Genomic DNA, 27,489 nt, shown 5'->3' with positions numbered 1-27,489 from the left:
AAAGGCAGAAGAACAGGATTTCTTCCAGAGGGAATGGGGTAACCTTCTGGGCTGCAAGTGCCCAGGCTCAAACTGATGTGAAATGTAGTGGTGAAGGTGCAAAATCATGCCCCAAGGTGAAATAACGAGGGTTTTGTCTACCAGCTAGGAGCTTGGTTGAAAACTACAGCGGAGGAGAAAAATCTAATTGCATTTATTCCGTTGTAGGGCAAATGAGAGCCTGCAACGTGCTGGGGCAGATCCGGGAGCGGAGGGGCCCTGGTACGCTCTCCACTTGCTGGCTCCCCTCAAGCCACACAAAAGGCCCCTTCCTGGCATACGTGCCTGCGTCAATCATTAGCTAGAAATCCAGAGCTGGGTAAATACATTTTGGTTTCCCGTGTTGATGACAGATTGGGTGTTACATCATAAGGTGGGACCATTTGACATGACAATTCGCTATATATTCCCACTCCTAGCTGTGCCCTTCCTCTCCCACACTGAGAGCGAGCGGGCTGTAGTGGCACGGCTGCTGTCTGCCATGAAGACCACCGGGCTCTTTGTGAGAGCGGCTCTAGCCCTCTGCTGCTTCTTAGGTGAGTGTTTCCCATCCAATTGCATAGGTTGCTTTAGCTGAACCAGCGGCCGGGTGATCAGCAAAAGTATTGGGGTCTTGTAATGTGCAGGAGAGCCTTATTCCATGAAGGAATATTCTTCCTGAGAGTGTAGCAAAGAATTAAACTGAAAGAACCAGGTTTCAACAAACCTCATGCAGATAACTGCTTTCATCTTGGTTTATAGGAGGAAATTGCTGAGGCAGCAGTCTTAGTGCAGGGCAGGAGCTTGCATGTGGAACTGCTGGGTATAAGGGCAAAGCAAGGCTGTTTGCAATGGCATCCATGTCCATGTGAGCAACATAAGTGCTAACTTTAATGGCTAGAATCGCTCTGTAAACTTTTCTGTGCTGTTCCCAGTAACTGAGAAGTTTGTGTCTTGGGATGGATAGTGCCAGTGATCGACAGCCATCTTAAATGCGCATCTGAGCTTCTCGAAATCAAATACAAAGTCTTTTAGAAGAGGTTAAACTCAGAGTGCAGAATTGAAAATGCCTATATCGCTTCCCTGTAATGTCTTAGGAACTGATTAATACATATGGTCTCCCCCATTCTATCTGCCATCAAAAGTGGAATGAAACTTTATTTAGTAACTTTTAATTCATCTTATGAGCACTTACTAACATAATGTAAGACTGCATTTTCTTAAACCCAATAAACCAATCAACAAGTCACTGAATTTAATTGTTTTGTAGGAAGATTTGCATGTCATCTCTGCACATCAATATATATATATATATTTGTTTTCTCTCTCTACTTTTCTTTTAGATACTACCTTTGGAATTGAGGTGAGTTACAGATTTTTCCATTTATTCTGTTCTATTCTGAGCTTCTGGTAAAATAGAAACAGTATATAATTACCTGATGAGCAAGTGGATTAAATCTAATGAAATCCTGGCTGTTCAAATAATATTTGCCAGTGCATGATTGAATGATATTGCCAAATCATGAGAAAGTAAAACACCCCCCCATTTATACTATTTTCAGTTCATTAAGTAAAATGAAGAAAGCAAGAAGTAATTATACAATCCTATTATAATAACTCTTAAATATAATTGAGTTACTCCGAGTCAAAGGGCAGTATATTACCTCCTCAAGAGGAAAGCTGTCTTAAGATGATATGCTTGAACACATCAAAGACCATGATTCTGATATTTTTTCTATACATTAAGACCCACAGTATTGTGTTCTTTTCTATCCCTATATTGGGTTGAGGAAAACAGCGGGGTCTGTGTGATGGATTTGTCTGCAGGTTCTTCCCACACAGTTATGAGACTCCTGTAACTCACCAGAGACTGTAGCATGATTGGAAACGATCAGATTTGAGCTGAGGGACTCTGGAGTACGGCCAGGCTCCCAATTATCAGATGCCTTCATTAGGCACTGTCTCTCCCACAGCTATCCTTCCTCTATGTCGTGCCTCCCCCGGCCCCCAGCAGGAAGGCGTAATCAAAAACTTCTGTAGAGAAGTTTCCCTGCTCCTGACAGCCTGAGCAGGTTCAAAATGATACCTCTGGGTTTCCTCCCGGCTGGAGCTGCGGGCACTGCTGCGGGAGGTGGGAGGCTGTGTGGCTTGTCCTTTCTGGGCAGGAGCTGACCTTGGGGCCGATGTTGTGCTGCTTTCCCAGGTTGATTGCAGCCAGTATTCCAGCGGCATCGGCAAGGATGGGACCCTCTGGGTGGCCTGCCCAAGGAACCTGCAGCCAGTCTGCGGCACCGATGGCTCCACGTACAGCAACGAGTGTGGGATCTGCCTCCACAACAGGTGAGATTTTCTGGAAACCCCATAGAAGCAGCAAGGTATGGAATTGGGGTAAGGGTGGCAGCTCCGTCCCCCAAAGGTGGGCTGTGCAGAGGAACATGTGAGTTAGCACCAAGGTGTTGACACTGCCAGCAGGGAGGTGATGACTGCTCTGCACGATTCCTGACACAGGTCTACTTTCTTCTAGGGAGCACAGGACAAATGTAGAGAAGGACTATGATGGAGAGTGCAGGCCAGAGCACGTTACGGTAGGCATAACAGTAAGACAATGTCTTGCTCTGCTGCTGTCCATGAAGACTTAATTTTATTTAATTATTTTTTTATTTTTTTTTCTCTATTCCTACTATTTTTACAGATTGATTGCAGCAAATTCCAGCAAACTGTAAGAGGTGGTAGTGTTCTGGTAGCCTGCCCAAGGATTCTGAAACCAGTCTGTGGCTCAGATAGCTTCACTTATGACAACGAATGTGGGATTTGTGCCTATAACGCGTAAGTCTTTTCTGCAGAACATCCTTCTGGATAGTTAGTAGTAGCTAAGGCTCTTGGAAACACTTCTGTAAAACACCAGGATTTCTTAAGGCAGGTGTCTCGGTGGGTCTCTTTGAAGCTGGCTACTTGTAATTCTCCAGCCAACTTCAGTTTTCGGCTACTTGTAATTCTCCAGCCAACTTCAGTTTTCTTCTCCATTCTCTCTCTGCGCTCGTGAGGGGGATCACAAAAGAGCCAGAGCAGAACCATGAACGGATCAAACTGTTGCTCCTAATACCATGTAATATGGAAATACCGTGCATTTTCTGCTCAGTAAGTGGTTGCTACTATCTGTAGGGTGCATCCAGACAACTCAGCCAGGTGCTGTGCCCTACATGACGGGTGGGGCCTTTCTTGTTCCAGTGGCTAGAGGGAGATAGGAAAAGTTATTCTCAAGGCTCCCTAACCAAAGAACCTCTTTCTTCCAGAGAACATCACACCAACATTACCAAAATGCATGATGGAGAATGCAAGCTGGATGTTGTCTCAGTAAGTGCAATAGAAATCAAAATCTCTCTCTTAGGGCTGTTTAACAGAGAAAATCGCAGTGATTTTTCTAGGAAACTGCAAGAGGATGATATGACAGGACTTGCAAGGGTCATGGTCCATCCTCTGGCTTTCTGTCCAGTGAGGGTATTTTTTGCATCTTCCCTGTCCCAAAGAGAGGGTCATTCCATACATTCCACACCAAAGGGACAAAAAAGGAGGTCCAAGATTTTCCTGGCATTGTGCTGTACAGGTTGGCAGCTTTCTCTCTGAAGATTCCTCCCTTTGCATTTCCACCCTTTGCAACAAGCATTCAAATTCCCATCCTGGTTGCTTTCACAGACATAGTGAGATTCATAAGAGCAATGAGCGTACATATTTATAGGGTATAGCTCATTTTGTATTTATACAGGGCCAAGAGCCCAGTGCCTCAGGAAGAAAAGCTTATATATTTCAGCACAAAAATCTGGAGATGCAGAAAGTTCATTCTCCAACTGACAGATAGCCATTCTTTAGCCCTTCAAATCCCATGCTTAACTAAAGGGAATTAGAATTAATAAGTAATCATGGTGCTGGAGAACTGGAGAGAAAACTAACACAAACCAAAACAAAATTAGTTGGATTTCTTGCGAGTGAAAAATGTTTTCACAACCATTTTGTTGATGAGAAGGGATCCTACAATTTTATATATGTTCCTCTGCCTGAAGAATTCATTCTCCAAGATAGGTCCTTTTTCCCAGCTCCTAAAGAATTAGGATAATATTCAGCCTATTTCTGATACAGTTTAATTTAAGTATTTTGGTGGCTTTGTTCTGTCACAGAAACTACAATGGCTGTGTGTTTTTTTTGTTTGGTTGGTTGTTTTTTTTTTTTTTTCCATTCAGGTGGGATACCAAATGAAAAGGTTTTGCATTGACTTTTCTCACATTCCTAGGGCTCCACCGGGGCTAACTCTCCTTATTTTGGCAGATTGACTGCAGTAAATACCCATCAACAGTCGCTGAAGATGGCAGAAAATTAATAGCCTGTCCCAGGATCCTGAATCCAGTTTGTGGCACAGATGGCTTCACCTATGATAACGAGTGCGGGATCTGCGCCCACAACGTGTAAGTGCCATACGTACCCCACTCTTTCAAAGTAGCCAGCAGTGCTTCACAGTCCTGGGAACCTCCCTTCTACGTTGCTGCTTATGCCTATGTCTTAAAGTGTGTTTAAAAAACGGATTATTTGGGGGTTCATAGTGAGTTTCCTTCTGTGACCCCCTCTTCGTGCTCATGAGAGGAAACCTGCAAGAGTCAGAACATGGCTCCTTGGATTAGTCTGTAGGCTGGGCAGTGACTGAGCAGAGGAAGGAATAGTTCAGAATATTGCTTTAAATTAGATGTTATGAGAAGACGTGAGGAGCTTGTTAATGTGCAGAGTAATGCAGCTATCTTGATACAACCTTGTAGAGAGGCTGAAGCCCTGTTTTTTTAGGTACCTGCTTTAAGCTATGTCTGGTTCATTTTGCATGTGAGTGGGACTAAGAGTTTAAGCATTTACTTACTCAACTCGATTGTCTCCCTCTTCCAGAGAGCAGAGGACCCATGTCAGCAAGAAGCACAATGGAAAATGCAAGCAGGAGGCTCCTGAGGTGAGTATACAATACAAGGCATATTTCTCCCCTTGTCTCTACCTACTGAAATATTTCCTGAGGCTACATCTACTCTGAAAGTGAGCATACTTGAAGCCTGGTTCTCTTTACAAGTCCTTTAAGTCTTGTCAGTCCCCCCTGTGTAAGGATGCCTACATATTCCAATCCATCCTGGTGCATGTGTCCTTTGGGTCCTCCTTGCTTGCACAACCCTGGCATATGAGAGCTAGACACAGAGTTTACATTATGTAAATTGGTACCTACACCAACCTTTGGGCTGAGGATGTATTCTAGACTATGGAACACACCTGAAATTCTGGACTGAGACAATAAGTCCCAGACCTGGCATCTAGGACATGCCAACATATGTACAATATGCAAACAAAATGAAACGTGGTCAGTGGGGGGTTTAGAGCTTCCTTTGAAGATGACCTCCAGATTCATCACCAGCAAAGTCCAACTTGCTTTACTATTTTGTTTGCCTTTGTTTGTTTGTTTCGATAGTGCGGAATGAAAAAGATACTTTTTTTTTTTTTTCCTTTTCTTTTCTGGCATATCTTGCAAACATTTTCAGTCAAAATGTAAACTCCTTGGGTCAGAAGTGGAGTTGGATGGCATTTGGGACTGACTGAGCTACTTGCCCTAGTGGTTTGGCATCTTGCAGACTATACAGTGCTGTGTAGTTCCTTCTGGGAATGAGAGGATTCATGCAGAACTGACTCATGCTGGTTCTGAGAGAACTGAAGTACAGCAGAAGTGTTGTTCCAGCATCCCAGTATAAAAGATATGGAGACAAGCATGAGATGATGCTAGGGTTTGTCTTGGAGAACAAAGGTTTCCCCAGGGCCAACACTTCTGCTTTTTGCAGATCGACTGCAGTCAATATCCAGCAAGAACATTTAATGGTGGTAAACGTATGGTGCGCTGCCCACGGATCCTACTCCCAGTCTGCGGCACAGACGGATTTACTTATGACAACGAGTGTGGCATCTGTGCCCATAACGTGTAAGTACTGCAGATAGGACTTACTTTTGGAGTGACTAGCCATGGTTAGTACTCCAGGTGGCTTCCCTTTTGATACTGGCAAGTCTGTGTGTCTCTTTCTGTTCCTTTTTCAAACTCCTGAAGCTCTGTCACCTCCATTTCCTTTCCTGATGTGCTCCTCAGGGAGCTGTGGGGGAGCCAGCCACCAGCCTGAGCACCCTGTGAGGGCTGTGGGATTTGGGCAGAGGAAAAAGTGGATGGGACTGCTATGAGTAGACCTTAATGGTCTGTTACTGCTTAGGATTAGGTTTGGTAATGACAGGTAGAAGCTGGTTAATTAAGCTGTCAGATGCCTCCTCTAACATGCACTGGTTAAGATTTTGATCTGCTCTGTGACTGCTGGGTGTCACAGGGTTCAGCTGGTGAGCAAGCTAACGCTGGCCTCTTCCTTTCAGACAATACGGGACTGACGTTAGGAAGAGCCACGATGGAAGATGCAAGGAGAAGAGCGTTGCAGTAAGTGTAAATAGATGTAAAACGAGTGCTTTCTCCTGCGCTCCCCAGTCTCCAGGAGGAGCCGGGGGGTGCTTGTGCCTTGTGCTGGTGCTGCAGTGCTCCCTATCCACTTGCAGCAGCTGCAGCCAAGAGGCTGTACGTTTGGGCAGCACAGGAGGGAAGTAGGCTAGGGCTTGGGAAACAAAATTTCTCTGAACAGAAACTACCAAAGGCAGCCCAAGAACCATGCAGCCCATTTTAGCACAGTAGGAGAGGACAGAAAGCTGTGCTAGATGTCTGTGTTTTCATTCAGTGCTAGGATTTCCATTGCAGTAGACAGGCTAAAAAATCCTCATGCTGTGGTCAGCCAAGAAAAATCTGCTTCCAGGTATGCATACAGAAATAGCTGTATAAACATGCACAGTAACAATATGTGCTGATAACATCTCAGCACATTTATTCTGATTATGCAGAGCAGCTCTAAAACACTGAAAATAACTTCATGCATCCCCAGGGAATGAGATATATTTTCTATAGTAAAGACATGATGTTACAGTGCTGTCTTTGCTATAATTTGCTCTTGGACTGTGTAGGAAATATGGGTAATAAGAGAGACTACACTGGGGAAAATATGCAAAATGACTGTGAAGTGTCAGATGTTTAGCTAGTGTAGACTGACTTCCACAGCCATCAATAGATATTTGCCTATTTATCCTCAAATACTTGAACCAGTTGTAAAGATTTTTGCAACAGGAGCTGGTGAACAGTTTATTGTTGCTGTTTTGAAAATTCTGAAACAAAACCTCAGGTTTAGTTAAGTCAGGCTGGACCTAATGTCAAACTCCTTAAATCAGGTTCCTATGGTCAAATGCTTGTTTTGAATCTTATACACTTCCTAATCCAGGAAAATGATCTTTTTTGGTCCACTATTCCTTTCTTCCCTCTGTTAGCAGGCAATACCAAACCCAACTACAATTACATAATTCATTTCTAATGGAAGACCAAACTTAAAACAGACCCTGATTTTCCTCTGGCAGAAGCTTTCAAAATCTGGAGGACAAGAGCAGGCAGACTGTAGCTGAGGCACGTTCCCAGCTCCCAGCAGCTGGCCCAGCATTGTTACTTTTTCTCCCCAGCTTGATTGCTCCACATACCTGAGAGAGACCCCAAGCGGTGAAGCCATCGCAGCCTGCCCCTTCATCCTGCAGGAGGTCTGTGGTTCTGACGGTGTCACCTACAGCAACGACTGCGCACTGTGTGCCCACAACATGTAAGCCCTGCAGGTCACCCACTCAGAGATCACCAAAGTTGCTTGCTGAGCTTTTAAAACTACTTTCTCTCTCTTTTTTTTTTTTTTTTTTTTTCAGTGAATTTGGAACTAGTGTTGCCAAGAAGCACGATGGAAGGTGTGTAGAGGAAGTTCCTCAGGTAAGTGAGACCCAAAGAAAAATAAGAGCTTGAGGTGGTGCTTGTTGCCTAACTGTAGAAGTGCTGGTTGGTTTTCATGGTGTAGCCTCCACTGGGTCATGCAGCTCTTGCTGCCCTTTTTCCTGCGGGTGAACATCACCCCCTGGCAGCAGGAACTTCCTGCAGTCGGTCATGGAATGAAAGAGAAGAGAACAGGTGAGGAATGATTTATGAAACAGGTAGCATAAATGATTTAAAGCATTACAAGGAAAAATTTGCTTTACCACAGCAGTCTATCATAGCCGCCGCAGGAACTTAGCAGCCTGTTTTGGCAGTATGGGAAGGGGACGCAGGTGACCCCAGCTACCTGGTGCCTTCTAGATACTTGTGCTTTGCAAAAGGATGTGCTGCAAAAATTAGAAAATTACCTACTTTTTGAATTCCCATACCTAATGTACCAGAGGATTCAAACTCCTCTGTTGGTTTTCTTTTTTCTCTTCTTTCCTTTTTTTTTTTTGTGCGTTTGTAAAAACAATATAATCCAGTGTATACCAACAATGAATTTTGTAAAAATGCTGGATTAAATATATTTGGCCAGCTATAAACTATTTACAGTCACTGGGGAATAGAAAAACAAAGCCATCTCATTATCATGTGTTTGAAAGAGTCAACATCCTGAGTCAGATATTTCATTTCTATACAAACAGACTATGAAATGTCATTCCTTTGTTTCCTGGGTACACTCTGTGCTCAGGCCGGGTGAGATACATAAATCAGCAAGGAAGAGCTCACACTGGAGAAACTGGGACTGCTGAAACACAAGGCCAGTTCTTCAACCGGTGTAAATCATTTTCAACTGCTGTCAGTCCTTCTGGCAGATTTCAACACTCGGAGCCAGCCCCTTGCAACAAAAGGCCTGTCAGCACATCTCCCCTCAATTCTTGTGGGCCGTGAAGCACTCCTTGGTCACATTCAGCTTCTCTTGCAGGAAGTGCATAAATCATGCCATTTTGATTTGTTGATTATTTATGAGCTTCATTTTGCAATATCCCAGTAGGTTCAGCAAGGTATAAGGGCATCATGATAAATACAGAGCTGAATGAGTGATGTGCACCTTCAAGCCTTGATTCAGTCTTCTCCAGCATAAGGCTATGAAATGAAATTGCTAGCTTTCAATGAAGAATGAGTTAATAAATAACCATAATCTGTCCTAAAAGGCAGAGGCATAAACAGGGGTTTGTGTCTGGGCACCATGGCACAGAGCATTTGCTGTCTTTGTTTCACAGCTTGACTGCAGCAAGTACCCAACTTCCACGCTGAAGGATGGCAGACAGCTGATGGCCTGCACCATGATCTACGATCCTGTCTGTGCTACCAACGGTGTCACTTATGCCAGCGAGTGCACACTGTGTTCCCACAACCTGTAAGTACTTGCCCTTCTCCTTTGGGGAACCCACAGTGGCTGTGGTTGGACCATGTCCTTGAGGGCTGAATAACGCACATGGACTCTATCTGAAACACTGTTCTGGATGGGTCCCCTCTTTCAACCCTGTTGTCCTGTTTGCCATGGTTGGCATTTGAGATGGGCATTTAGCAAGGCCCATTGCCCCCAGAACTCCACAAAGAGTGTTCATTGACTGGGAGACCATTATTCCAAAAGATACATCCCCACTCTGTAAAGGCACACTCTTGCTAATGCTATGCAGCCAATGCTAAACTAATATTTCTGAAAATCTGTGTGCTATGCAGAAACGAGGCTGTGCTCTTACACCATGGTTCTAACAGTAAAGGTTGCCTCTAATGTTTTCCTTCATTCTTCCAGGGAGCATCGGACCAATCTTGGCAAAAGAAAGAATGGACGCTGTGAAGAGGATGTTACAAGAGTGAGTGGGAAAAGATGGGGACAAAGAGCAAGGTCCAGTATCTGTTATAGCTATGGGGAGCTGTGCCCTGCTCTGGGTCACAAACCGGAGAAGCAGCATGCAGCCTTTGGGAATTTCACATTGGTCATAGAACAGCTGCTCTCCATCCCATCGCTCTGTAACAGTGTTGGAAAAGGATGTGGCCGTGGGTAGGAATAGTATGAGGTCACATCTGCCACCAGGAGGGAGCTGAGTTGGTTATTGTCATAATTTTCCAGGCAGTTTCATTTCTCAGTGGGGTGTCCTTGCTCGTGGTGGGGGGACATGGTTTGCTCTCAGGCAGAGCCTCATGTCCTCTTTGTGTGTGCAGGATTTTTGCCATGGCTTCACAGAAATCTCTCCCATCTGCACCATGGAATACATGCCCCACTGCGGCTCTGATGGCATAACATACAGCAACAAATGCACTTTCTGCAATGCATACCTGTACGTACAGAAGTAAAACCCTTCCTCTCCGCATTTAATTCCTGTACCTGCTACAAATGTAGGGCTATTTTTGTAAGGCATTTTTGACTAAGTGCTTCTGGGTGTGTGGAGAACATTTCTGGTGCACCATGACTTTTGCAGGGAGGTGGGGTGTTTGCTTTTTAATGGAAAATGCAAAGCGCTCACTTCTGGCAATCTGTGTGCGGCTTCCTGTTGTGTGGTGGTGTGGTGTCTTTTTTTTTTTTTTTTTTTTTTTTTTAACTTCAAAGACAGTTTGCTTAGTTTCACCAGCGTGCAGTTTGTCCCGCAAGCTCATCAGAGCATGAGAGAAGTACTTCACCAAACTAGCTGGATTATATCAAATGTTTAGAACCTGTCATCGTTCCTTTAATGATAATAATGAAAGTAAATGTTTGGGCTTTTGAGACTGTTCTTTACCTTCTGTCAACATTAAGCCAACATTTGGGCTAGTGACAAGAGAAATACGGCTTCAGCACCAAATATAGTCTTTGTCTAATCCTTCTCTCCTCTTTTCACCAGGAAGAGCAACAGGACTCTCAACCTCATGAGCAGGTCCTCATGCTAACTCTGCAGTGGAGTCCAGCACAGGAAGACAAACTGCCTTGTATGTGACTTTTTGTGGGCTGATCTTCCCCAACAGCTTTCCTTCAGCTTGTTTTGTCTCCTTAAGCTCCTGAAACACGTTTTGGTCAATAAACTCACTTGGCAACATTTATATGTCTCCGTGCCACGTTTCATACCTTTTCACCCTTCTCCTCCCCAGCATGGTACTTGTACTGGTGCTCATTGATTCACCTATTGATGTTCTGCTCTACCAAACAATGTGGGTAAAGACTTTCCTGCCAGGCGTCCATGCCATTCCCCCCTCCAAAGAGGGGCCTGGGCTCCCTTTGGAGCTCTCTGGCATTTCCTTATGCCTCACAGTCTCCTTTCACCCAAGTTTTAACATCCTGGTGTGACCTGATCGTGGTCTTCCTCTCTGTAGTTGTTGGAGGGAGACATTCACCTCAAGGGTGGTGTGGTCCTTCTCCTCCACTGGGCAATGTCTAAGGTGGGGTGGATGGTTTGCTCTCACAAAGAGTATTCTCTTGCTGTTGGCTAGAAAGGGAAACTCACGGAGTAGCTGACAGGTGCCCCTGACCTGGCTCCTGCTGCCTCCACTGCCTGTGCAGCCTGGCCTGTGGAAGAGGCAGCAACTGCTGTCACAGGAGGTGATCCCAGCCTGTCTCCACTGAACTGACCTTAGTGCCATGTGCTGTGTAAGATATAAGCTCCAGGAGGGGAATATCAAGCTTCTGTCAGGGTCGCAGAGCAGGAGTGTCCATGCATGAAGTAAATACCTTGATTTATTAATGCTACAGGACAGCTTCAGTCCTGGTCCCTGATGGGCAGGAATCTCCCATGCAGTGGGGGACAGGTCACAGTAAATCACTGCAGCCGCCTGCCTTCTAAAGCCATTTGGGAAGGAAAAGGATGCAGGGGATTGCCTGTGACCAGATTTAACTGAATATGTAGCAAGTCACAGGAAAGCATTTCTGCATGACAATTTTTTCACCTACTTTTTTTCAGCCCAAGGAGCTTGGTATGCAGTGATACAATTGCTGTCACTTGTGTCTGTGTGGATGTCAGGGGGGTAGGAAGACCTGGGGGCCACCCCCAACCAGCTCTGCTCTGGTTCCCCCAGCCTAGGGCTATTGAAATTCCAATGTTTTGGGGTTAAAGGATTTATTTTGGGCTATAGCTAAAGCCTCCCTCCTTCAATGTCCCATTGTAGTTTACCAGAGGAACACAATTATTTGGACCAGTTTGGAAAGTCGCTCTTTGAATTGTCAGGCTAGATTAATAGGCTGAAGGCAAATGTTCCTGACTTGGAGATACTGTGGGTATTGTATCAGGGAACGAGGCCATAGTACCTCCATGCTATTAGATTCCATGGCTGGCATGTACTTTTCAAGATGATTTGTAACTAACAATGGCTTATTGTGCTTTTCTTGAGTCTGCGTCCTAATGTAAACGTTCCTTTGGTTTATATAACCTTCTTGCCATTTGCTGTTAAAGTGTTTTTGCAGAACATATGTTGCTTTAATCTAGTTTAACTGTTACTTGGTTATCCTGAGGGATAAGACCTGAACAAAGTTTTTGTGGATTTGGCAGGCTTTCACTTGGACTTAGCTCCGATACTGGCTTTTGCAGGCCTTTTCAGTAAAGCTGTCAGGATCCAACTGAATGACATTAGTCAGGCACAGACGTGCCAAATCCTTCTCTGTGGAACTCATTGTTTGATGACACCAAAGGCAAACATGGACTCAGACAGGCACAAAGTCGGGGAGAAGTCAGGGCAATCCAGGGCAGAAGCCAAAGTGGTCATTAGACGCAGTTGCCATGCAGTATTTGCCAGTAGGTTTCGTGTAAAAGTACAAAATGGAATAAACCACAAAAAAATGGCAAAAGCCTGATATTGGAGTTTAAATATTCACCCAGGCTCAGGGGGTGTTTTATGAAGCAATATCACTCTATAAAAGTAGGGCAGCTGCCGTCTCATGGACAGAGATGTTTTCTGTGCTGCACTGCTGTTTTTCAGCTGTTCCAGGGTCACTTACTGAGGGTCTGTTAGTTAAATGATTTCTTTTTGTTTCATGGTGATACAGAAGCAATGGCCAGGCAGAGATGAGCACATTCAAGAGGAAGGATTGAATTCTGTTGGCACGGGAGAGAGGTAGAACAATACCAGGTCAACAGAGTCACGAAGAGACCTGAAAGATGGTTTTAAGGTACAGTTGACTTGGCTGGATGCCTGCTCGGCCATAGATAGCCAGAGGTTCCTGTGCTGGGGAGCACCAAGAGATCATCTCCTGAGTTCAGTGCTTGGCAGCCTGTGAGATAGGAAGGAGCAATGAGGGTGCTGAGCTGCTCAGCCTCCTGCCCCTTGCTTCTCAGATGCACGATGCTGCAGACCTTCAGGTCTGAAAGGCTGACTTTCTTACTCACTTGGGGCAAAAACCTGGGCAGTTTCAGAGCGGTCAGGTTACTCTCAAAGACCTTTCAATTGTCAAGCTAAGCTTTTATTTATTTATGTATTTATTAAACTTGGAAAGAGGTGCTAAAGGATCGGATGCAAGGGCAGGGTTTAGTGGACTATTATTTTTGCACTCTTTCCATGAACAGCAGTAGTTGCAGGTGTAGCCTCATGTGCTCAGGCAAGAATACAGTGAAGGAAAAAAAAACAATACTGACTTCCCAGTGCCTTTTGCAAGTGCAACATCAGGCACCTAAAATTTGCTGCTAAAACACAGCAAGTCTGGCTCTGCACAGCGCCTCGCAGCTGCTCTGGCTCTGGGGACCAAGCTCCTGAGCAGCACTGGAGCTGATGAACTCCCATGTGTTTCACATTGAGAATGGTCCAGCCTCAGGAATCGTGACTTGTAAATGCATATTGCAGAGATATTGTAAAATTATAAATGTTTTCTCCCCTTCCTTATTTGTCAAAGTTGTCTTTACAGCCTTATCAATGTTTTCAGAGACTGTAGTCATTTTTCTTACAACAAAAAACGAGGAGGAAGAATGAGGGGAATCATTTAATTTCTTGATTGATAAGTGGGATTTAGAAAACAGTACTTAACATAGTCTTTTTATATTGAGCTGTAAGATTTTTTTGATCATTTATCAGCATGGTGTATATCAGCACTCACCCATCTGACTTGAAAAAAAACCTTTTCACTGACAGCCTCTGTACCTAAACATCATTCAAACTCTTTACCAAAAAAAGCTATAGGTTTCAAAACTGTTTGCTGATAATCTGCCTTGTTTTAGCTTTTCTTCCATATGTTGCATTTGCTAGAGGCGTGTGGATGGGCCTAAATTCTCTGTTGCTGATCTTGAGGGGTGCTTGAGAATGACGCAGCTCATCCCACTGATTTTTTAAACTGTTCTCCTGGCACAAAAATATTTCAATGATATTGTTTTTACCACTTTTATAACTAGATGTTGCTCAGGTGAAGGAAATACAGAAATAATTATACAAACTCAGTGCATCAGTTGCAAAGGTCTATTTAACCGTCTGGTAGTAAAGGAAATAATTTGGGGGACTAAAAAAATATTTCCTCAGCCCTTTATACTTAAGAGTACATAATTCTGGTACCCATTTATTTTGTCCATCAGCATGTTGATACTCAGAACCATCCATTCTCTTACTGTTATCATTTGATACAACTGTATTTGATTCCTTGCCATGCTCTGGACTCTGGTTGCGTGCTCTCCACCGATCAAGATGTAGATAAGAAAAAAGCAGCACAGGGAGGGAGCTGATCTCCAGCTGGCACACAGCCACCCAGCCTGGGAGGGCTTTCCAGATTTCCACCAGCTGAGGTGCAGCCCCATAAGTTTAAACATACTGTGAATTTGCAAACAAAGAGAGTTTGCATAGCATATTCTTTTCTGCCTATTTTTCATTCATAGAAGCAAAACTTTAATTCCCTTCAACTCCTCTGAAGGATGAGGAGTATTTGGAAACGTATTGCTTGAAACTTGTTTTGTCTGTTTCCTTTAAGGCTTAGCCACAAGGGCACTGCTGAGGACGGCAGTCGGGGCCCCCTGGCCAAGCGCCAGACCAGGACCAGATCTGTGGCACAGATGGTTTCACTTACATCAATGAATGTGGGATCCGTGCCTATAATGTGTCAGCCTGACAGAAAGAGCATGCCTTCCGAGTGACAGTCCCCTAGCCCCTGGCTTCTCCCTGTGCTTTTCCGATTCATTCTCCTTCATCTCCACTTGCTGTTTGTGCTCAGGGGGATATCATGAAGATTTAGAAGAGAAAACAAAATAGCCGGAGTGGAAATCCAAGTGATGCAGCTTATTCAGCTGTCATAGTTTTGTTGACTGATAGGATTATAGCAGAAATGCTCAAACGACTTCATTGTCAGTGGTTAACTCAAATGAACTCTCCTCCACTTGCATCATTTGGGGGTTTATTTACATTCCCAGCATCCATCTCCCTTTGGGTAAATGGGCACACTGGGTCTCTAATGGCAGACTTTTCCTCCTTCAGAGAATGCGGGACGTGCAGTGACAAGAAGCATCAGGGGGCTCAGGCACAGCAGTAATCCCAGTGAATAAGAACGGACGCAAAGCACGAGGCGGCCCGAACTCCCGTTGCCGTCCGTGGCAGCATCCCAAATGATGTCAGCCGGATGCTGAGCAGGCAGCGTACAAATGGACAGAAGCGATGCGTATACCTTCTGTTGACATTTTGTTTGGCAGTGATTTAATGCTAGCTTCCTAACACTGCTATTCTCCACAGGCTGCGTTCAAATACATGAAGAGAAGGATGGCAAAAAGATGCAAAATATGAGACAAGTCACAGATCTGTTTCTTTGCTATGGAAGCATGCACAAACAGCCTCCTCTGACAGCATCAGGAGAGCACAGCGTACCTTTTTCAAGGCCTGATACCAGAATTTTTGTCAGGTTGCAAACGGGGCACAGTGCCAAGCCAGCGGGTGCAAGGGCCGTAGGATCACACACAGCACAGCAGTCATCGCACACCTATTAAGTCAGTAACTGCATTACTTTGCTAATGCAATCATTCAGAGGTGGTAAAAGACCTGCTATGTATTTCTTGCTCATAACCGTGCAGTAGTAAAAGCCTCTAATTCAGCAACATGCTCCTTTCTGCCAGCACCTATGGCACTTCAGCCATGTCCAGCTGCAAAGACTCAGCCAGTGGTCTCACTAAGGCCCAGCTCTGTAGAATAAATTAAATTGTTCTTCTTTCTTTTGATGTTAACAATGAAGGAAGAAGTGTCTTAAGTTACGGTCCTAATAGTCTGCCAGCCATAGAAACTCTCTCCATCCAGCTCCTCCTGTTCCAGACAAGTGTCCTGCTTACAGCACCATGGTGCATGTTCTCCCTCATTCTCGTCTCCTTTTCTTACCCACCAGGGAGAGCTGTGTATTTTCATTCTTAGCCACTCTGGAGGATATGAAATTGATATTGCACCCTGGCTCTCAGAAAGAAAATCCCTTGTTGCTTCTTTATTTACAGGAGCTTTCTTAAAAAGCAAACCATCATTCATCCCAAATCCAGAGGTTCCTGGTTTTCTTTCCACAAACGAAAGCAACCACCTTCATTTGTCTTTTTCAGATGTTGTTACTCACTGAATTTTTGCTATTTTGTTGGCTGAGATCCAGCATCATGTTTCTGTTTGATGCTCTCCTTACTCCTGCTCTGCATTGCATCTGCCTGTGGTTTCCATTGGAAAGAAAACTTTGCCTATTCTGTGTATAAACTTTGGCCTCTCTAGCTCCCCGAAGGAGGGCAGAGCCTCAGCTCACCTGTGCTGAGCCTGCCTGAAGCAAGACCTGGGTCCTGGCCCAAGGGGCCACAGGTGGTGGGAGGGTCTTGCTAGCAGAACTGGGCTGATCCTAGAGCCTTGAGTCTAAGGCTTTGGCCATTTCCTCGATGAGTGAAGTTCCTCAGTCACCTACAAGCCCAGGTAGGACTCAGAAAAAGTTATTCTAGCGTTCCTGTTCCTCTGCTCAAGAACATCGCTTGTTTGCAGCCGGTCCTTCCCAAAATGTACAGACTTGGTGTGTAACTTATCTAGCAGAGGGAGATGTAAACACCAAAGGTTAATTGCCCTCCTGTCAGAAACGCTTTGTGGTCCATAGACATTGCTGTCAATCTTATGAAACAGAACCGAGGGCAGGAAGCACTGAAGGCATGTTCCTATGATAAATTAATGAGACTTGGCAGATTGCTGTGAAGAGATGATCCCTGTGCTTCATGGGAGGCTGTAACCTGCCTCCCCAGCCAGCTTTCATGTCGTAGTCCTACCCAGGACACCTAGCCCTCTGCAAGCAAGCTGTGGGATGCAGCTGTCCAGGGATCAATAGATCTTCCCTGAGGCCTTTAGTATTCCTCTTTGCTGCTCAGTAACACGTAGCAATTACTCATCCCAACCATACTGAATTGCTTCTTCCAGCCCTGCTAGCTAGTCAATAAATATATCTTATTTTTGCCTATAAGTCTGTCTTGGCAACACCACTCTTTGGTGACTTATGTAGCTGTTTCAAATCCAAGGGACACAGCCACGATCCCCCTGCTGCATGCTATTCCGGGGACACATGCTGCTAGATGACTGGTAGCACAAAAATGCCTCATCTGCTGCCCTTTAGAGACGTGTTCAACTATTCCCCTGGTTTACATAACCTCGGAGCAATTTACTTTCATGGCAGAACACACTTATTCACTCTACTTTAACTACGCATTGAGCTATAAATAACATCTCCATGCAGATAAGAATCAATTTTATTATTTTTTTATAATCGTTGGAAAAAATTTTCCTAAACCCCAGCTCCTGAAAGAGACTTACAGCCCGAGCAGTGAAGCTGCCATGCTGGCTGTCTCCTGGTGGGCAGCACCACTCCCAGGCTGGCTGCTGCTCCCCCCAGCTGCCTCCTCTGCATTACTGCTTGGGCTGTGGCGAAACGAAGCACTCAGCAGTGCACAGCTGAGATCACTGAAGTGTCACGAAAACTGATTAAACCGATGATTTCCACTTCCTCTGGCCAGCTGCAGGATAACATCTCCTGCATTACCTCCAAGCTACCTTCCCTGTAGTATATTTGCTCCAAAGAGTAACAGCCTGAGCCATTGTCTAGCCAAATGTCCTGCTGCTTATTGCCTTCCTTTTCTGCTGCTTGTTCTAGCGTTTTGCCTCCATTCACACAAGTAACACTTGCCCAGGGGCATGGAGCCCTGACCTGTCCTCGCCATCCAGAAACCTGCCCAGAGCTGGAGCATAACACAAGCTGGTGGAGAATAAAGGTATGTCCTCAGAGCTGGTGGTGCTGAGATCTGTGTCTGCACCAGGCTGCAGCACTGCAGCAAAGGAGTTGCTATTTTGGCAAATGATTTTTATTTTTTTTTTTGGTGCAGATAATTTTTCTGTAGGTTTGAAGGCTGATGCTCCGCTGCAGAAATGTGATGGCAGGGGGTCTGGGCTATAGCAGCAGTAGAGAGGCTTTGGAATCATTGGGAACTAATAACATTCTTGAATTTGAATAATTTTGTGGGGTTTGTTTGTTTGCTTTTTAACAAATATCGTAACCTACTCTTTTTGATATGCACACTATTTCTGGTCATTCCCCATAAAAATACATTGGGAGCTCTTTGTATCTCTTACCCATGACCTTTAGCAAAAATTGTAGGAAAGCTCTGAGGCTGCTCTCCTGGGCCAGGGAGAAATTTTATGTTCCTTCATTAACAACAGTCACCCACAGGAGAGAACACTTGTTTAAGTATTGTACACATAAAATAATTCAGGTTGAAAAGGTTCTCTGGAGTTCTCTAGCCTGACCCCTGCTCAAAGCAGGGTCAAAGTCAGCTCAGGATGCTCGAGACCTTCCTTGATCAGTCGTGGCTTGAATATCACCGAAGAAGGAGACTCCTGTCTGGTTCCTACACCACTGCTTGACCACCCTCGTGGTGAAGGATGTTTCCTTGTATTCAGTTAGAATGCTTTCTTCTGGGCAGCTTTGAGGAGACTGGCTCCATCTTCTCTGTAACCCTGTTAGGGAGCTGCAGATAGCAATGAGATCCCCACAGCCTCCTCTTCTCTGGGCTGAAGAAAGCCGGCTCCTCCAGCCTCCCCTGTATGTCCCGTGTGCTCCAGCCCCTGACCAGCCTGGTGGCCTCTGCTGGCTGTGTTCCCACTTGTCAACAGCTGTCCTCGCAGTGGGGCCCGGTACACTTAATTCATCACATAAGTAATGTGAAACCATGTTAGCCTTCATCTGCAGGGTACAAAGTTCTGCCCAGGGTCCTCTTAGTTCAGGAAAACATTCAGTGGTGTTACCTGAATCAAACTCTGTTTAGTAAGTTCTTAAATACATGAATATGTTTTCATAGTGATATGTTTTAATCATATCAGTGATTTTATTTGCTTTACTGGTCTGCTCAAACAGCGCTTTCAGGCTCTAGGTGAGAGACAGATCTTCCATTTGTTCTGTATTGATTTCTCCAGACGTGTGGCTCAGTTCAAACAGTTATTTGCCACTCTGTGGCCAAAAGAAAGACAAAGATGGAAACTGCAGTTTGAGTTGTATTTAGTGGACATTTTGGAGTAGTTAGAGACAAGTTCACGAAACGGCTACAACTAATCATTGTTATTTCTACTTTTTACAATGGATCGTTGATGAAAATAATGTGGCAGAACCCATGAATGTTTGGAAAAGCGTAGTTAAATCATTTATCATTCATCTATTAGTATATTACTTGCACTGAGGGGTCACATAACTGCTGAGAAAATGCCCTAACTTCAGTTAGAGCCTTCCAGAGAATATGACATCAATGTTAATAAAAAATTATAATGGGAAATGTAAAACAAGGAATTCCTTGCGTAGAAGGGAGAGGATGTTGCATAATGGCCAGATCCTGCCATCTGCTGACCCTCTGGAGCTCATGGCCTTAAGATGTGACCCTGTCTTTACTTACTTACAGTTCTCTGCCCTTGTGATGGCTTCTGCACGCCTAAGAATTTCACTTTAGCCAAACAGCCATTAGCCATATGCTGTACCTGACTTTGAGGACTAAAAGACCATAATTCAGTGGACTGCAGCACAAGATTAGTGGCAGGATTGCAGATGAAATCCTTTCTATCTGTATTTCTGGGGGTAGCTATGAACAACACATGCTACAGAATGAGCTTAACCAATGTGTTTTTTTTCCATGCTCTTACCAAAGGCAGGACAAGCTGGAGCTGCAGCCCTGGATGGGGAGGCTGCGGATGTTGGCTGTGAGTCTGCTCCATGTGCTGGTAGCGGGTGGTTTCTGGGTGGTGTTTTTGTGCCTTGTACCTGAGCGGCTCAAGGGAGAGCAGTGCTCCCCAATCAGCCTTAATTCAGTAGATTTTAGTCTCCCTGGTGCATCTGTGGGCTGCGTGGTGAGCCAGGGAGGGAATTGATCTGCTGAGTAACAGACGGGCATTGCTGTGGGCTGAAGAAACCTGCTGGTGGCTCAGGGCCAGGAAGAGCCAGATCCAGCCCTGAGCCCGGGGCACTTGCAATGGAAAATTTTTCTGTGGTGTGTGCAGGCAATGCACGGCAGCCTTTGGCAAGAAGGTGCTCTCCACCCATTGGGAGAGAGGTCAGTCCTGCCTTGGGGAGCAGCCTGTCTGGGGCAGGGAGCAGGATGGAGCACAGCACAGCACTGCATGGGCATGAAGCAACCTGCTGGAAGCTGCCAGGTCTGGCTAGGAAGGATGGTGAGGACGGCTCACAGTGGTCTCACTGCATTGCTCGAGAAGGCAGTGCCAAAACTCGTATTTGGCACAGAAAGGTGGACCCTCAGCTGTGCAGCCATCAGCTTATGCAGGCAATGAGCAACAGGAGCCCTGGCATGCTCCTCTAGGTGCTAAGGGGAGAAGTCTCTGGTTTCCAGAGACATATTCCACAAGACACATAAGGACAATATATCTTGAAGATGTGCCAAATCTCTCTGAAATATTCATGCATGCTTCCTGTAATTTATAGAAGCAAGCCCAGCAGGAAAAAAAAAAGTAATGCTTCTCCCTCTAAGGAAACCCATCTTTTCATGTAGAAATGTAATCTATATATTCACACATCCGTGCTGCGGCATCCTTAATGTGCCAGTGCCCAGTATACATGATTGCATGCACAATACTGATTTGTACATTTAAACATCAAATCATACCTTTTAGACTACTGCAATGCATCAGACACCAACACGGTTCCTTGGGCTTGCTTTCAGTGATTTCAGCTGAATTTTGGCTGATTAATGGGTGCTGCCTTTTTTATTCAAGAGAGCACCCATAAAGCATCTCTTGCTCTGCATCTCCCATGATGCTGAAGTCCCCGTGGCAAAATACTACAGGTGTCCTTGCCGTTTTGGACCTGTCAAAGGAAGCATGGTGAGAAACTTGAGGTTGAGGGCTGCAAAACCAAGCCTGCTAAATCAGCAGGGGTCCAGAGCTCCTCCCAGGAAGGAGCCACTTGAAAAAAGGTGGTGTGAAGGCTGGACATGCGAGACAGACAGAAGAACTGGGACAGGCTCTATGTTTTTAGTATTACTTTCTGAAATGTCTGTAGAGGGAAAGGATCTACTGTACTTTCAGGCATAGCTGGTGCCTTAATGTAAATAAGTTCCCCAAACTTCAGAGTCGTTTGTTCTTAAGATGGCTTGGCAGAACACTTTGAATCAATTCATTTAACTGTGACTAGGTCTGTAAATAAGTGCTCCCTGCTGATAAGGTTCAAGTGACATTTTTAGTGGTGTTTCACAGAATTTAACCCGCTTTCAAGTCTTCTACTGAGCTCTTCTATTCCTAGGTGGTGAAACTGCCAAGCTCTTTCCATTATCAAATCAATGTTAAATACCATTAACTTCGCAGGATAGATGTGGTCCTGCCAGCCTCACCTGACAATACTTAATCAGTTCTGTTGATGGCAAAGCCTTGCTGACCTGTGTTCATACCTAGTGGTGAATATCGAGGAATGCAGAAATTCATGCTGTCCCCTCTGATACGGAGTGGGAAGCAGAGCTTCGTAGCCTGAGCTGCAGACAGGGTGGTCCTGAGCCTCTGTTGCTCCCTGCTGGGAGATGTCACTGCAGAAATGAATGGAAGAACTGCAGCTTGCTCTCCTCAATATTTTGTGCTGCTTAGGTTTCTACTGCAGTCTTAAAGAACTTTTTTTTTTTTTTTGATCTAAAAGGCTGTTTGTTTGGTTTTGACCAATGAGAGCATGTGACACTTGTCTCAAGCTATTAACCGAATGTCCAGCCAAAATCAATTGCCTAGGAGATGCAGACCATTACCTGGAGGTCAAGACCTCAATAAATATTACTGGCCTCATTGTACCAGTGACAGATTCAGCTGGTTGCTTCGTGTTACAGCTGAACAGTTTAGACACTGCGTTTGTATATATTTGCTGCCCGCCTTGGAGAGACCATCTCAGGAGCAGAGCACCAGCGGGCAGCCTGTGGACTCAGGCAGTACTTCCACCACGACCATGGCAGGCGTCTTTGTGCTGTTGTCTTTAGTTCTTTGCTGCTTCCCCGGTGAGTAACCCTCAGGGTGTTACAGAGGCTTTGTACCTGAGTGTCCTGGCTATCCCAAAGAGAATAAGGTAGTAGCCATCTAATAGAGGTTCTCCCACAAAGAGCCAGGCTGCCTCCCTGCTCTGGCATCTCACAGGATGCAGGAGTAGATTTTGTGATGGTGTTAAATGCATCACTGTTGTAGCTGGGTGTCTGGAGTTCTGTGCTCCTAACAGGTGTTGTTACACGTTTTTGCACTCTTGGCACTGTTACAGTGCTTCTGCTTGTTGTACAATTACAGAGAGTGGGTAAATGCTTGAAACACGGCTGCAATGAGGTGGTCAGACCTCCAGCGACTAGTCACAAAAATATTGTAATGGTACAGGCAAGTTCTGTATAGAAACCTGGCAGCTTTCCTGCAATGCTTTTGCTGCTAATGGAGAAACAAGAGATGCAAACAAGCCCGAGTCTGATGTTCTCCTTATGTATTTACATCTCATGAAATTACAAAATCAAAGACAAGTGTTATTTTTTTTTAACACTCAGCTTCTTTAGATTGTATATCCCTGACAACAGATGCTGTATATGTTTGCTTATCCTGTATGTGACTATTTGCATTTGCATTTATCTGTATTGATTCAGGTTTCTTTTCAGATATGCAACAGCTGTTTTCTAGGGTCAGAACGGATATGTAAAAAGATAAGGAAGGAAAAGCTATTCTTTTTTCAATTAATAAGTCTACCAATCTCTTTAAAAGAAAAAAAAAAAAAAGAACAAAGCCATTCAAAAACACATTTAATCAGCCAGCAATAAGAAACAATTATACTTATCACCATTTTAAAAAAAAGCCATACATGGTTTACTTACTTCAGGAAACCAGTCAGTGGAAATCATTCAGTTTGGTCCTCTGTGTTGGAATTTTACATCTAGGTTTCCAATTAACTGAGATATTATTGATCACATTGGCTTTGTTTCACTTTTTTTCCTCTGTTCTTTTTTTCCTAGATGCTGCCTTTGGGGTTGAGGTGAGTAGGAGATTTTTTCTTTTTTTTCCCTTCCTTTCTTACTTAATTAGTGTTGCTATAATCAGATCCTTCAGTGTAAAATGTTAAATTATGCTGTTCTGCGCTCTACATCTATGCGGTATGTTAATAATGCAGTAGTAATATAAAATTGTTGGATTAATTCATTTCTGACAAACTCTAAACTAGTCTAAGCTTAAAGCTGGTCATATGTGACTGGTTCTAAACTGATGGCAATAGACTATGGTACCAGAAACAACCCCAAAACAACTTACTGAAAGAACAAAATACTGTGAGACTTTCCAGCTTCCAAACGCCAGGTCTTTAGACTTGTTCCTTTGATTAAAACTGTCCGTGTGTGTTGAGAAAGAAAGAGTATTAATGGAAATGCACTGGAGGGGCCATGAGAACGTGAGAGTGAGGGACCCATGCTCAGCCTGTGCAAAATGATGCCTAGAAAGCATAAGAGATCCCTGCTGGTTTATCCCTGTGGGGGGCTGTGTTGCTGTAACCCTCCCTTCCTGCTCCTCCTCCTCCTCCCTCTCTGCATGGAGAGGTCTTGTCAGGAAGGATTTGTCTGTTCCTAGAAAGACACCAACGCACGTTTGTGCTGTGGCAGTGAAAAACCCACTGTGGGGACGTTGGGTCCGCTCACTGCCACATGCAAAATGAGAGATAATCATAAAATGCCTTCTCCATCCTCTTGCTGTGCGTTCCTTTGGCAGGTGGACTGCAGTAGGTTTCCCAACACTACGAATGAGGAAGGCAAAGAGGTGTTGCTCTGCACCAAGGAACTCAGCCCCATTTGTGGCACCGATGGAGTCACGTACAGCAACGAGTGCCTGCTGTGTGCCTACAACATGTGCGTACTGCGTAGGGGAGCTCATCCTGCAAGCAGACAGCGGTGCTTGGGGCTCCTGGCAGCAACCCCTCCCAACAAACAGTGATCTGTCATGTGTCACTTATGTCAATTCCTTCGGAATGAGCTTGGGTAGCACTGCGTGACACTCCGTTGCCTAGACATCACTTTAGTTACTGTGTCTCTTTTGCTGGTGTAATTTATTCAGGCTTTTCTTCTCCATCTCGAGGATGAGCCAGATGACAGCCCCTAGGGCACATCTCATCCCAGCAAGAAGGAGCAAAAAGATGGAGAGATGATTGACTCTGAACCATCCAAAATGATTCTAAAGGTCTCAGGGTCTTTACGTTCCTGCCAGCCACTCAGTGCCAGCTGGTCAGGGAGGATGGCACTACCTTCTCAAATATGTATATACACAGATAAATTGCAAAGAGTCAGTCCTCCACTCCCTCCCTTGTCTTAGGTACTTATTCCCAGCACCTAGGGTGCACCAAGAAGTCTTTCCTGAACTTCCTAATATTTGTTTTTTTCCCCTCTGCAGAGAATATGGAACCAATATCAGCAAAGACCATGATGGAGAATGCAAGGAAGCTGTCCCTGTAAGTAAAACCAATGGCAAAGCAAGGGGCAGGCTTATCTTCTGTGCAGCCAAAGCTGCATATTGATTTGCCTAATAAATAATTCAAACGCTAGATAAGAGCATAAGACATGTCAGAATTTTGTATTGGTCATCCTCAGGTGAACTTTCATCATAATGACACCCCCCAAAAAAGGATTTTTTTCCTGCTGTGGTGACATCCCAGAAGGCCAAATAATGCATGTACTCTCCAGGTCTACTTGCTTCCTTCAAGCAAGCCCTCACCAGTGCTTTGTTGCATGTTCCCTCAACAGGCTGACTGCAGCACATATCCCAACATGACAAATGAGGAAGGCAAAATGACGTTACTCTGCAACAAGATGTTCAGCCCTGTCTGTGGCACTGATGGGGTCACCTACGACAACGAGTGCATGCTGTGTGCCCACAATGTGTGAGTACTGCGGGTGAGAGCTGCCTGGGGAGGCAACCATGAGGCTGGCATGGGATTTCTACTGAGGCCTCTTCTGTGCCCAGCGCCACAGAGCAATAGCATTTCTGTCTTTGAGACCATTGGGTACCATCCTGTGTCTGGGGGGGGACCCAGGCCAAGCCCCCTGGGGGGTGGCTGAAGGCAGCCTCCCCTGGAGGCCAGCCCTGAGTGTGCTCGGAGGCAGGGGTGCTTCCAGGGCTGGTGTCTCAGGCAGTGTGAGCAGCTGAAGCTGGACATCTCCTGTACCTGTGGCTGATCAGCATTGCTGGGACATGGAGTGTAGCACAGCAGGATGCAGGCAGAGTCCCCTAACATCAATCTTTTTCTTCCTAGAGAGCAAGGGACCAGCGTCGGCAAGAAGTATGATGGCAAATGTAAGAAGGAAGTTGCTACAGTAAGTGTGAGCTGCCTAATGAAGGGTTAGCTTCTGGTCCTACTGATTTCAATGGAAACACAGCCAGTGTTTGTAACAGCATCAGGAGCATCACTTGGGCTTCAGCACAGGGAAGATTTTGCCTTCTGCACATGTAATACACATTAATGTGGATAATGTCAGAAAAAGAAGAGGGTGAATGCACAGGAAAGGACTGGTACAAGATCATCAGCAGAAATAATCCATCAAGGCAGAACTGAGAGTAAGAACAGAGGGCCATCACTGGGGTCAGACCAGTGGGCCATCAAGCCCATGGTGGCTTGATGTAGAGCTCACTCTTAGGGGCCATAAGGACTGTGTCGGGAGAGAGTAAAAGTAGGGTGAGTAAATACAGGTCTTCCTGAACACTATTCCAACCTCCAGCTATTTTCAGGTGATAGAACTCAGCTAGGTGTGATTTCTGTGCAGTCAGTGAGCCTCAATGTATTTCTCTCCCATGAAATTCTCCAGCCTCTTCCTGTAACCATATACTTTTTTTTTTCTTTTTTCTTTTTTTTTTTTTTCCCTGTACTACAATGCCCCTCAGCGAGTGCAGTACCCATTTCACAAAGAAACAAAATCCCACTCCCATGGCATCTAGCTAAGTGCTGATATTTTAAGCCTATGGGAGAGATATGGGACCATTATACAGGTATCAGTGCTGTCTCTTCTCCAGACACCAGCGTTTTTCCATTTAATTTCCTGGCCAGGTTGGGAACATGGTGCAATGTGACTGTAAGCACAGCACGTTCAGTGAGTGAGCTGCTGCTGCAGCTTGGAAATGCAGCAGCCAGGCTGTGATATACATCTCTTAAACAGGAAATTATGCTCTATTTTTATATTATTAAATTCTGGCATAGGAGAATCACACCTCAGTCGATATCAGATCGTGAAAGGAAGTTAATTATTTTTAGTTAGATCACTATCGTTAGCACTGCAGCCGCAGTTAGGGGTTCAAGCCCTTCTGCTATCGACTACTTCCCACCCTTTGCATTAAGGCTTCTTGTTCTGCAGGTTAACTGCAGCGGCTACCCTAAACCTGCCTGCACGATGGAATATATGCCTCTCTGTGGCTCCGACAACAAAACGTACGGCAACAAGTGCAACTTCTGCAATGCAGTCGTGTAAGTGCAACAACCGCGGGGCGCGTTCGCGTTGTCGGCTGCCTCCTACAGGCACAAATTTGCACGGTTTCTGCTTTCTTTGCTGACCAGGCATTCGGGGTAGAAAAGAATAGCAGGCATTGTACCAACCGCTCGTTTGTGTGTGGGTGTTTTTTTTTTTTGTTTTTGTTTTTCGTTTTTTTTTTTTTTTTTCGTCAGAGCGTCCAAAGAGTTATGTCTGGTTTATTAGTATGGAGGGTTTGAAGACAATTAACCTGAATGGTGTTTTTCTTGCTTATTGCAAAGAAAATTAAATTTGGAGTTTCGTTACAGTTCCCCCAAATATTTTTCTGAATGGGTTAAATGATTTCACTCATTTCTTCATAATCAAATAGCTAATGAGACTCTGAGTCCCCCAGTTTTTGGCTCAGGGCAGGATCCTAATGTCTTCTCTAGAAACCAAGTGAAAGAACAGATTACAGCACACAGGGCTCCGTGTCTAATCCATTTTTCTCTCTCTTCACTTTCAGGGACAGCAATGGGACTCTCACTTTAAGCCATTTTGGAGAATGCTGAATATCAGTGCTGAGAGAATTTACCACTGGATCCCCACTGGCAAATCCCAGCTAGAGATCTCACCTCAGTTCATCTCGCTCTCTGGGGAACTCAGCTCACTCCTGATTTTCTTTCTCAATAAACTAAATCAGCAACA

At 44.9% G+C, this 27,489-nt stretch overlaps 1 protein-coding gene across 1 annotated transcript; it reads left to right on the top strand.

Annotated features, from left to right (window-relative positions):
• Positions 1-395: 395 nt before the first annotated feature.
• Positions 396-27,489, top strand: LOC311444387 (ovoinhibitor-like). The gene is made up of 25 exons (XM_084535505.1): positions 396-575; positions 1,362-1,381; positions 2,222-2,358; positions 2,543-2,603; positions 2,711-2,844; positions 3,312-3,372; positions 4,339-4,475; positions 4,942-5,002; positions 5,871-6,007; positions 6,442-6,502; positions 7,618-7,751; positions 7,849-7,909; positions 9,175-9,311; positions 9,711-9,771; positions 10,121-10,236; positions 10,777-10,809; positions 11,021-11,080; positions 22,058-22,335; positions 23,320-23,339; positions 24,062-24,198; positions 24,737-24,794; positions 25,087-25,223; positions 25,596-25,656; positions 26,689-26,798; positions 27,308-27,489. Exons 1-25 carry the CDS (start codon positions 428-430, stop codon positions 27,351-27,353), a joined length of 2,406 nt encoding a protein of 801 aa, XP_084391631.1. The 5' UTR covers positions 396-427; the 3' UTR covers positions 27,354-27,489.

Source organism: Aythya ferina (genome assembly GCF_964211825.1).
Source record: "Aythya ferina genome assembly, chromosome: 14".
Classification (NCBI taxonomy): domain Eukaryota; kingdom Metazoa; phylum Chordata; class Aves; order Anseriformes; family Anatidae; genus Aythya; species Aythya ferina.
Note: the sequence above shows the minus strand (reverse complement) of the source record. Positions and strands in the feature narration are given on the sequence as shown.

Bases quoted from the DNA above. Each gene is read 5' to 3' on its own strand.
- LOC311444387 (XM_084535505.1), top strand. From the start codon at position 428: ATGACAATTCGCTATATATTCCCACTCCTAGCTGTGCCCTTCCTCTCC. The intron at 4,476-4,941 runs GTAAGTGCCATA...TCCCTCTTCCAG, and splicing joins GGGATCTGCGCCCACAACGT to AGAGCAGAGGACCCATGTCA. The intron at 25,657-26,688 runs GTAAGTGTGAGC...CTTGTTCTGCAG, and splicing joins GTAAGAAGGAAGTTGCTACA to GTTAACTGCAGCGGCTACCC.